The sequence below is a fragment of the Pituophis catenifer genome, unplaced genomic scaffold (genome assembly GCF_029215685.1).
Source record: "Pituophis catenifer annectens isolate HBS135680 unplaced genomic scaffold, rPitCat1.0.hap2 SCAF_1, whole genome shotgun sequence".
In the NCBI taxonomy this organism is placed as follows: domain Eukaryota; kingdom Metazoa; phylum Chordata; class Lepidosauria; order Squamata; family Colubridae; genus Pituophis; species Pituophis catenifer.
Genome location: NW_027256881.1, coordinates 280,538,148 through 280,550,313, shown reverse-complemented (window position 1 = coordinate 280,550,313; position 12,166 = coordinate 280,538,148). Strand labels below are relative to the sequence as shown.

Below are 12,166 nucleotides of genomic sequence, written 5' to 3'. Positions count from 1 at the left end.
ATTTCACATGCTTTTATCATAAAGTGCTTTGAAATTTCCTGTGAAAATAAAAAGTACAAACAAATTATATTAACTAAATAAGTATACATCATATTGAGCACTGAAACATTTTTATCTGTTCTGGTTTCCTCACTCAAGGCTATCACAGTCATTCTGCTACTGTTTTCTTCTCATTCCTTTGGACAGGAAACGTGTAATGGATAGGTTTGTATAAATTATATAGGCTTCTTTTAGATAAGAGTATGTCTTCTCAAAATAGATCATCACATTTTATTGGCAAGTGTGTATATGTGTGTGTATATATAAAATCATAATCTCATGTAACAATTGTTATGTCTTCTCAAAATAGATGACATAACAATTATATCATATTTAATTCCTGGCTTTTTCAACCATATTCATGAATCTTAACTAAATCTTATGAATATTTTAAAATTGAAACAGGTGAATTTTGTTCCAGATTTAGGTAAATTATTCATGAATGCCGTTTGTTGAATTATTTCCCTGTCTTAATATTTTTTTCAAAGGAAATAGCAATCTGATATGAATGTGAATCTGTTGTTTTACAAAAACCAGGAAAGGGGGGGGGGAGACAGATATAAAGAGGCAAAAGAGAAAATTGTAGATTTTAAAAGCTGAATTCCAAGATATCAAAAAACATTACTGGCAAAACATCTTCTCATTATGTACTGCACAAGTTAACGTACAAGGTACAAAGGGGAAAAAAAGCCTATTTAAAAAAGCAACTTTAGTTGGTTTTATTTTTTCCAATGTTGAGCATAAACTAAAGTGGCATTGTATCCAGAAAATCATTTTTTTCACAGCCAAGGAAAGAATGAATTTCATAATGTTACATTATTTTAAAATAGTGCTATCATATTGTTTCTTATATACCTTATATTTGCTTCTCTTCTTCAATCCATGAACACACTCATTTTGACACTTTTTCCAGCCCTTGAATTTAAATATACCAACAAGTTGACATCTACATTGCAAATAGAACCAAGAACAACATTTACCACTTGGAAAGTAATGAAGAATATGGATGTTCCATTACAAGTGGAGCAAGTATTGGAAACAATGTAACTAAATAAACCCAGAGTAGTTATTACCCTGCAAAAAATATTGCTAAAGCTGACAGGATAATACGATATTTGCATTTCTATGCTAAGTACTATGGGGAAATAAAATCTGAATCACTTTTCTTCTGAGAATACTGCTGCATATGCTTCTCTTATTCAACCTCCTACAATGTTTCATATTTCTAACTCAGCTCCAGCAAGTTACAGAAGAACATAAAGTAACTCTTTTGTCTTACATGTTGACCTAAATTTAAATGGCAGCAATTAATTCCTAAAGTTTGCTTTTGGCAGATATGAATGACAGATTTTTACATAAAATAATCCAATATAACCATTACTGTGTGCATAAGGCATCAGTTCTTTACAGACAGAAGATAAATTACAATATTTACCCAAAAGGAAAATTATTTTGAATTTAAGATGATTGAAACTTCTCTTGGAATGACAGAAAAAAGATCATTTCAATCTGTTACCATATTCCCAGTGAACATATATTACTTTATAGTAAAGATAAATGAGGGTGGGGGAAGACAATTCTTCCTATCGTATAAATATCAATGTTTGTATTATAATGAATTATATCCAACTGATGTCATAAGAACTACACCACAAAATTCTAAACTATGCATTGGATCTTACTTATATCTCCAGGCCAGTTCTGTAACCCTTGCAAGTTACAAGTTTATTATGAAACTTCATCATTGAGAATACTATAACTGTTAATAATTGCCAAAATGTGCATTACAACTACCTTCACTTCTGAAAGTAGAATTGACTGCATTCTACTCATAAGAAAGTTTAGTATGGTTAACCATAAATAATGAACCTATTAGTCAGCTATTATGCTAGTGAATGATGTCAACACTGGATGAGAAAAGCTTTCTTTCTGAGAATTTGTATCAAGGGAAGCTGGAGTAAACTTAATATTGTGCCAGTTGCTAATCATGACTATCACAATCTGATGAGTTCATGCATATCACAAATCTCACGAGATCACGGAGATTTCATCTCCCAGCTATTTCAGTTTTAAAGCAACCTAGGTCTGGTTAGTGTGTTTGCTAACAATAATTAGCTCGTTATACCTGACAAGCCCTCATTGACTCATGATGGAAAAAGTCACACAAAACAGCAGAAGATTCTCCATAACCTAACTTGGCCTGTTAGCACTGTTACATTTGGATCCAATCAGCAAAGAAGTGGAAATTGGAAGATCAAATTGAAGTTGATATTTTATTAATTAGATGAACAGAAACAGACTAGTACTCTTAATAATTAAGATACGAGAAGAAAATAAATATATCATAAATGTGGAAAAATACTACTTTAAATTCAGACTCTGCATTGAATAGCAATTTCTTAGTTCTGAAAAAGCTTAGGAAGCACTTCATTCCAACATGATATAATAACACTTTATTTTTTTAATTTTTTTTAAATAATGCTAAGGACTAACAAACAAGTCTGGGACACTAATATTACCCTGTTTCCCCCAAAATAAGACATTGCAAAATAATGTTTGTTTCCCCCAAAATAAGACATTCCCTGATAATAAGCTCAATTGGGTTTTTGAGTTCATGGCAATAAGGCCAAGTGCTTATTTCAGGGTTCAAAAAAATATAAGACAGGGTCTTATTTTTGGGGAAACACGGTATATGATTGTCTACAAAGAAAACAATGTTAATTTTTAGGTAACGTAAAAGCTTGGGAAATATTGATATCCTTCTAGTCCAAGACATTTCAGTTCACAATACAACTACTCAAACTGTATTGCAAAGACTGTTAACATTTCTATTTGCTATATCTCTGTCAATGTTTATGATGAGGTTATGATGAGTGTATATAATAAAATAAAACTGAAATAATAAGCCTTTTTGATCACTGATTGTGATAATGCTAGTTTATACTTATATTTTGTTGAATTATTTAAAAATATTTCATAAGTGAAAAAACAGTGATTGCCTTCCCATTTAACTGCAAATACTTTAAATATGAAGCATCAACTACTTTGGTAAACAAAGTGGGATAAAATTCAAATATATAAAAAGTCACACACACACTCATACAAACATACATATACATATAGTATATATATAAACATGTTGTGCTAATTAAACTGAAACAGCCTGTCAATATAAGTTATCAGAAACCCTCTCACTTGGGATTTCTATTAACAGTAATATTAATACCAATAGAAGAGCATATTTTATTATTTATAGTAAGTTATAATTATAACATATAAGCTATATTTATAAGTTACATTCATTGGCACTGTTTATTCTTAAAACCATACAAGATACTACTGAGGAAATGCTTACAAATCAGAACCGTCAATTGGAGATGCTTTTCTTTCTGCCACTCTATTGTTCTAAGTTATGTTTTGATCATTGGCAACTTTACTTATATTAAAGTTCAGGTTTATACAAAACATAAATATTTTGCAAGAATTTCTAAGCTGGAAGGTGCTGGTGTGCTTGTGATATGCTGCTACTACAGGTAGTCCTCAACTTACGACAACAATCCAACCCAAAATTTATGTTGCTAAGTGAGAGATTTGTTAAGGGAGTTTTGCCCTATTTTATGATTTTTCTTGCCACATTTGTTAAGTGAATCACCACAGTTGTTAAATTAGTAACACAGTTGTTAAGTGAACTTGGTTTCCTCATTGACTATGCTTGTCAGAAGGTTGTAAAAGATGATCAGGTGACACAGGAGCACTGCAACCGTCATAAATGTGAGTCAGTTGTCAAGCGTCCAAATGTAAATCACATGGCCATGGGGATGCTGCAACGATCGTAAGTGTGAAAAATGATCATGTCACTTTTTTCAGTGCCATTGTAAGTTGAGGACTGCCTGTACTAATAGACTTCAGCTTTCTTGACTGTCAAGTATGTTTAAAAGTGACCTAAAGTAAAACTTGAATAGACCTATCAAGCAAATAGATAACTAGCCCCTAATGTGCTTAAAGAATCAAATAACAGCCGTTTTATGGAAAGAAAAATCTCCTTGATCTTCAGAAGCCATTATACAGAGAGTGCAAAGAGCTGGTTTCATTATCCTCAAGAAACAAACATGGACCTTAAATCTACTGCAAAATATACCATATTTTTCAGACTATAAGACGCACCCAAACTTACAGGAGGAAAACAAGAAAAAATAGTTTTTGGCCTCCATGTGTCAGATTTTCATGCTCCCCAGCCCCCAGAAGCACACTGCAATGCTCCACACAGCCCATTTTCACCAAAAATGGCCCCATTTTTGGGCTCCCAAGCTCTCTGCTCATCACGTTTTCGCCCTCCCAGGGCCTCAGAAGCACTCTGCAGTGCTCTACACGGCCCTTGCCGTTCTTGCCAAAAATGCGCCCGTTTTTGCCAAAACCGCGCCCTTTTTTGCCTGCAGAATGCTTCTGGGGGCCGTGGAGGGCGAAAACACGACCCGCAGAGTGTTCGGGATGCCAAAAATGCCCGTATTCGGTCTATAAGACGCACCTAAATTTTCACCCACTTTGGGGGGGGGGGGGGAAGGTGTGTCTTATACTCCGAAAAATACGGTATATACTGGAAAATGCTTTAGAAGAAATTAGTATCTGTTTAATACTTGCACTAATTCAGCATTAAAATATACACTACAACCATGTTCCACTGGAATATTTGTTGATGATGAAAGCAATATAGGAATTGTTATATTGAAGAAACCACACACATATCAAGAGCTTAACTTATGGGACTCACAAAAAAGGCCAGATGGTACCACACTACAAAAGAAAAGAAATCTGTGTTTTGTTCAGTCATTACAATAAGACGAAGAGATGCAACAGAAAAACTTGAAAGGAAAGATGCTATACATATTTAAGAGCTTTAAGTAGTAGAATGCAAATATGTTCAACATTACCTCATTATTACAGATAAACAGATAAACATGATAAAAGTAAATATTTTACTAGATGACAAATACAAAGCATCATATACTTGGGTACCAATATGCCTACAGATACCTCACTGGGCACCTGTCAGATTGCCTATCTTGCCTGGCTTTTTAAAATTGATGTTTTTGGCAGTAGGCTATAATTGGCTGGCACTTAGGCTGTAATATTGTTCTCATTTACCATAATCACAGCAATTCTTAGAAAATTAATACAATTGATAGCTTTAACTATTTTTTTTTATTTGGAAGTGTGCTCACTAGATCAGAAAATAAATGATAACCAGAGGTAGTAGGGATTATATTCTTTGATAGCTGGGAACAACTTCACCAGTTTGACTTTTGACAAATGGGTGTTTGTGGTAAGACCCGCCAAGACATCCGTTTTGTGAAAGCATCAATACCACATTTTCAACATTCCAATGTGTCCAACTGACCTCAATAATTCTGTTGAGTTTGTATTTGTTCAACCTCTCTTAGTTCGTGTTGAGGGATCCAATATTAGCAATAGTAATGCTGTACTATTTACTATTTACTGCTAATTGAACTCAGAATAGCATTAGCATAAAATGATCTCAAAATGTAAAACACCCATAATAAAGATGACCTGCAAGAAGTTGAAATTTCTTATAAGCCAATGTAGACTATGTAGAGAACAATCGCACTGATAGACAGTGCTGCATCTAAAGTATTCCAGTTACTTACCAATGCTTCCCTTCTCCTGATCTTCTCTTTCAGTAAACATAGGCTGGTTTGGTAAGCTATTTCTAGAGCGAGTGACTGATTCTAGTTGTGAAGCCCTTCCCAACAGAGATAGCTCATCAAGCACCTCTCCCTCTTTGGCCTCTAAGTCAGATTTAGAAGTTGTTAGTTGTTTTATTGTATCTGGCATCATTAGATTTGGATCATTCAAACAGGCTACTGCACCACTATCCAAGCTTAATACCCTGGTACGACTCTTGGCACTGTTTGTACTGTGAGTCTGTCGGGTTGAATGCTTTTTGACAATCGCATCAGTGCCCAAGTGAATTTTGTAAGAATTTTCCAAGTCTGTGCCTCTCTCTTTGGCAATATATTTTGTCTTTAGGGCATTGAATTTTCCTTCAGGAGACTGGCATGAATGAGAAGTTGTGCTGGAAGAGCTATCACTGCTGAACTGGTGGGCTGACTGCATACTTGAAGTTCGGCTCAAATCACTTTGATCACTTGAGTCTTCATCATGGCAAAAACCTGCACTGTGGGGCTTGGTAGCAGATACTCCTCGGAAGGAAATATACTCTTTGTGTCGACTTGTGTCAAAACTACTCGCCCGTTTTTTCCCTGTCCTTCTCCTGCTAGATTTTTGAGCTGAACCTGTCCGATGGATTAAGCTACAGGATTTAGGACGCACATCCCCCTCCTTCTGCTTTTCTACCATTTCCTTAAAAGTTCTTGAGTCAACCACGGAAGATTTCTCTTTATGTTCATCTCTTTTCACAGCAGGGTTTCCAGGAGACTGTTCTGCTTGTGTTGTTAGTTCATTAGCATGAGGATTCTTATTTGCTTCTTCTGAAGCAGAGGTACTAAGGGCCCTCTGATTGTGCATCTCCTCTGATGCATTCAGGCATTCTTCTACTTGAATGCAACTGCTGGTTTTAGTTTCAACTATAGTTCTTTCCTTGCTCGTCCTTTTGTTAGTAGCAACGTGACAGTCCTCAGAATCAACAGCATAGTCTTTTTTCTTGCTGCTTTTTTTCTCTTCTTTAGGTGACACCTCATGATCTGACAACATGCTTTCTATATGAGTTGAACTTGTCTGCTCACTTTTATAGCTGCTGACAGTACTGATTGTGTCACGGTCAGTCCCACTACAATAACTCTCTGTTGAGCCACTACTTCTTGTACTCAGGCTTCTCAGGCTATCCACACTTTTATCTGCTTGTAGAGACTTACTCCTGCTGCTTTTGACTAGCAGCTGTGGACTGCTACATTTTAGAATATCATCTAGTTGAAATACACCAGAGATACATGAGTTCTCAGCTAATGATTCTTTGGATCCTGTTCGAGGCTTGCAAGCTTCTAATTCACTGACAGTATCCAGCCCCCGCCTTTGCTGATAGAGAGGAAAGTCATTTAGTGATACATCTGGAAATGCAACAGCTGAACTGGAAGTCCGTGGCACACCTCGTGGTCTATGATCTTTCCTGTAGGAGTGTGAATGCAAAGGGACCAGAGAAGCCATTTCTGTGTCACATGCATTAGACACAGAAGGATCTATATGCTGATTAGGAAGGCATACTTTATCAGTACTGTCTCTTGATAACTCCTGTGCAGTTGACAATGAGGGCTGTATGGATACAAAGGAATCAACGGAGACCAGATGAAAAGTCTTCCGATCAGCTGTCAAATCTGTTTGTTTAAAAAAATGAAACAAAATTAAGAATTTTGCATATTACTCTCACTGCTATAAAATGTCATTTATTCTAGATTTCTTTTTCAGCTAATGTGTAAATACAGAATCTGCTCTAATAAATATGACTAAAATCCACAATCCTTATTGTTTTCTTAGTTATTCATCACTCAGCAAATCTATGCATAAGAATATCAGTCTACCAAAACCCTAAACAATGATAACCGAGACAACTATTACATGGAATTAATGCAAGAACCCAAAAGAGATAGAATAAGTATTTTACAATGTATACTCTAGGTAGTTCTTAGCTTACAACCATTAATTCAGTGACCATTCTAAGTTACAGTGGCTGATTGAAGGGATTGATGACCAGTCTCCAGGTTACAGCTGTTGTAGCATCCCTGTGGTCACATGATCAAATTTTGGGTGTTTAGGGGCCCACCTGCAATGATAACCACAAAAATATTGCAAGTCCCCTCAACCACCTATCTTTCCCCATCTATGCCCTTTTACAGCTACAGGGTCATGGTGAATCAAGATGCCCTGAGCCACAGTGCCCAGCTTGGTAGGCAGTAGTCAAAAGGGCAGAGATGGGGGTCACAGGTGTACAGGGGAAATTGAAAATGAGTCCCTTACTTATCAAGAGCAGGAGCTGGGAAAACAACAGGAGCTTACCCCGTCATGGTCTCGAACCTGGGCTGTCAGCTTTCCAGCTGACAAGCTCAGTCTTTAACCACCGAGCTATCGTGCTCCCATAGTTAAATAATAAAATAATGTAAATAAAAAAATATTGTAAGTAATCAGTCTTGATACCCTGTTTCCCCCAAAATAAGACATTCCCTGATAATAAGCCCAATCAGGCTTTTGAGCGCATGGCAATAAGGCCAAGCACTTATTTCAGGGTTCAAAAAAATATAAGACAGGGTCTTATTTTCGGGGAAACAAGGTAATTACAATAAGCTAACTTTTTGATGAAATCCAGATAACAAAAATAAGTCATTAATATTGCATGAATATTATGCTAAGTGCATTAGCTCACTTGACTGCAGATCTGGAAGCATGCAAAATATAACATATGGATATGTGTGAAAATCACTTCATCAAGTTTGTTGTAGAGAAGTCTTTTTTTAAAAAAATAAGTGTTTAATTCTAACTCTTTGCAAGCTACTTTCATTAAGATTCATATCAGTAGCATATGAATCCACAGAGAAAAATACTTATGACACATCTAACACCCTCTGAGGTTTGCTAGAAAAAAAATAAAAGACTTTAGAATAGCAAAAGACTTCAGATGTAATCATAACTTTAGTCTTGATTATATAACAGATAAAATGATCAGTTAATACAGCAAGCTACAGTTAAATGACTATTATTTTGCAAATACAAAATTAAGACAGTTATTATTTGTTTTACTAAAAAAGTAACAAGGATATAACACATAATATGTTGAACAAGACATACATACCTTGTTCTTCGCTCCCTTCTTTACAAAGACTAGAACTCTGGCCAAGACTCAGACTGATATCATCAGAAGTCTTTGCAGTGTCTGTATCACCTAAGTAGTAGAAAAAATGTTAGCTCAGAAAGCATCACCCTATATGCCTAAAGGAAAATAGAATTTAAAAGGTGTTTTTAATTCTCTACATATAGTTATAATGATCTGAATTGTATACTCTATCTGTATTAGATCAGCAGGGACACTCTTGCATACTCCTGTTGCATTAATGTAAGACTACACTGCGACAGAACAACTAAGAAAACTAAAAGATAATAGGGCATCTCCACCATATTAAATTACATTACCTTGCTGGCTAATATGCCTGTGCAACCACAAAACTGATGAGAGAAAAGGCACATCATGGAAGACTAAGAGAGTTTGCTAGCTTCTGCAAGAAGCTGCAGAATTTACAACAGGGAGGCCAGTTGCAGTCTGTGAGACCTCATCATACACAGGGCTTACCTTACTATTTCTAGTGAACAGCCCCAGATAATCCCTATAAGAGGATAGCACGAAAACGACTCTCATATATGATATGGTGAGGATATATATTGCAAATGAAATCCCAAATGGTCAGTACATCCTTAAAACCAAAATAAGTCTCACCCTTCATATAAGGATGAAAGAGCACTGACTAACACCTCTAAATTCCCTGTTTGTAATGATACGAATGACCTGTAATTCTTGAATCCATTCTTCCATACAAAATCACACACACCGAGGACACAGGAGCAATCAGCAGGGATTAAGGACATGTTTTAATGTAATTCCTTATATCAACAAAATAAGTTCATTCAACATTATATCCCCAAGAAGATTTGGCTCACTTATGCATTATTTAAAGGAAACTAAATTGAAGGTGCTGACCCCATGTGAAGTGATGAAGATGGGAAATCATCAAATGTCTTCTTGATGGCCCAAAGCCCTGAAATCCTCTATACTTTCTCCTAAATTAGGAAATGTCCCTAACTACCTGTTTTTCAGAAAATGTTGAGACTTTATTATTTTCTAGAGCAGTTGAATGCTGATGATGCACGTTAGTTCATTTTGCTGCATCAGCTTTAGCTGCATTATTACTGTAAACCACCACCTCAGGCTCAACTAAGTGAAACTTTATAGTATCTTTGCAGAAAGAAATAAACCATTATATGTTCAAATGAAACACCAAAGTAACTTTAACCAAAGATTGGAACAGATTTAGTGCATCAAATAACATTGCAAGGAGTGAAAACCTGTATGGCCGGACCTGACTTATTCCAACTTTATGAACATGGAAGTTGTGATCTGAAGAAGTGCTATAGAGATTGGGTTGGTAGCTCATTTAACTATATTAGGAAACAATAATTATTACAGAGCTTAAGATGAAATAATACCATCTTTGAGAGTGAAGGTTTGTTCTCCAAGTTTGTGAGTTGGTTTCCAAACATTTCATTACCAGACTAGATAACGACTTCAGTAGAATTTAGGGATTCTTAAATTCCTACTGGCTATATTGCCAAAGGCATGAATATGGTCAATAAAAATCATTGCATATACGACAGTGGTGAAATGTAAAATTTGTTACTACCAGTTCTGTGGGCGTGGCTTGGTGAGGTGGTGGTAATGTGACTGGGTGGGCGTGGCCAACTTTTTTTTTTTTTTTTTTTACTTTTACAAGCATTTTTTCTATAACCTCTTCGGCCGAAGAAGTTGTTAAAAAAAATGCTTTTAAAAGGCTCTGACGATCCCAGCTGAGCCGCGTGATCATCAGAGAGTTGTTTTTTTTAACTTTTAAAAGCATTTTTTCTAAAAAACCTCTGATGACTGCACGGCTCAGCTAGGCATGCGGGGGGGGGGAGAGATTTTTGCTACTGGTTCTCTGAACCACCCGCCGCCATCGCTACCGGATCGGGCAATCCAGTCCGAACCGGAAGCATTTCACCCCTGATATACGATAACTAGAGCTGTGAAAGTTCAAACCAGTTTCTTCTTGGAAATACTTCAGAAGACATTCCAGAATAATATGTTTCAATCCTGGAAGAGGCATGCTACTGCAACAGGAAAGCAAAGAGAAAGAATTCCTGGGATATCAATTTTAGGGTTAAAAAATTAAAATTTAAAGTAAAGATATTCTGTATTTTTTTTTTGGTCATGGCTCAAGGGTCAATACGAATTTTTCTGTATCTTATATTGTGTTAACAATATCTATCAACAATATAATGGAAAATCCTTTTAATACTAATGCATCTGCTGCGGTTATTCAAAGATGAAAATTAGAATGTTACCTTTAATGGTAGCTGCAGTTCCATGACGAGATAAACCTGATCCAATCTAAAAAGAAAGAAATAACCAAGTGAGTTGCACCAGTAATTTACCTTCTTAGGCAAAATTGGGATAACCGGAGTAAATACCTGAAATCCCCTTTATTAATAGAATAATAGGAATAGTACCTTTAAGCTTTTTAAAAAATAATATTTTAAAAATGTTTATTTTGTAAACACAAAAATTTAAGCTATTGTCTACTGCAAATTAATCATATAATTGCTTTCCCCCCTAAATCACTGTGCTATTTCTGCTCCTCTCATAAAATAGATTTTGGAATTTTAAATAATGTGAATGATTAATATCAATCATAACAATAATGCATAAATAACTGCAATTAGTAATACCTACAGACATCCAAATACATGAACGTACAATGATTCACAGAATCCAATCAGCCCAATGTTAAACAACTGCAGAGAATAGCAACAAAAATAACTGTTTCATTGCCAGAATAACTTCAACAAATTATGTAAATAAAAAAGAAACACTTTGAAAGAATTTAACAAATGTACGATATTAAAATCCTGGAAGTTGACAAAAAGCAAAGGAATAAGATCCTCAATAAACTAAAACAAATGATGATAAAATAATCATGAACATTAAAGGGTACTGTTATTTGGCTGATATTTCAGCTGAATTTAACTAAAAAAAGTCATGTGTCCCCAAACAGTTCTTACCTGGTTATTTAGATCTAGGCCAGCAAAAGAATTTCGGGAACTGCATCCTACAGGAGGTGTGGCTTCTCGAATAAACTCTGACATCTCAATCCCTCCACCTGGATCACTAAAAGGTAAGAAATTTTAATGTTTAAAGTATTATTTTGGTTATTTATATCAAGTTACACCAAAGGATATATTTGAAGTTTTTTCAATTGCCAGTATTGTTAATACTCAGTACATCTACTGAAACTGCACAAAATTCAATGTTGTAATCCCAAATCTTTAGTTAGCAAATTATCAAGAGTTGTTCAATCTC

At 35.4% G+C, this 12,166-nt stretch overlaps 1 protein-coding gene across 1 annotated transcript in view; it reads right to left on the bottom strand.

The window, feature by feature from the left end:
• The window catches only part of PCNX1 (pecanex 1), an 84,878-nt gene that overhangs the window by 58,133 nt on the left and 14,579 nt on the right, over positions 1-12,166 (bottom strand). Inside the window, exons 3-6 of the mRNA XM_070939538.1 lie at positions 11,869-11,974; positions 11,152-11,197; positions 8,855-8,944; positions 5,703-7,385 (exon numbers count right to left, since the gene is read on the bottom strand). Coding sequence (XP_070795639.1) covers positions 5,703-7,385; positions 8,855-8,944; positions 11,152-11,197; positions 11,869-11,974 — 1,925 coding nt within the window. The remainder of the gene's footprint in view (positions 1-5,702; positions 7,386-8,854; positions 8,945-11,151; positions 11,198-11,868; positions 11,975-12,166) is intronic.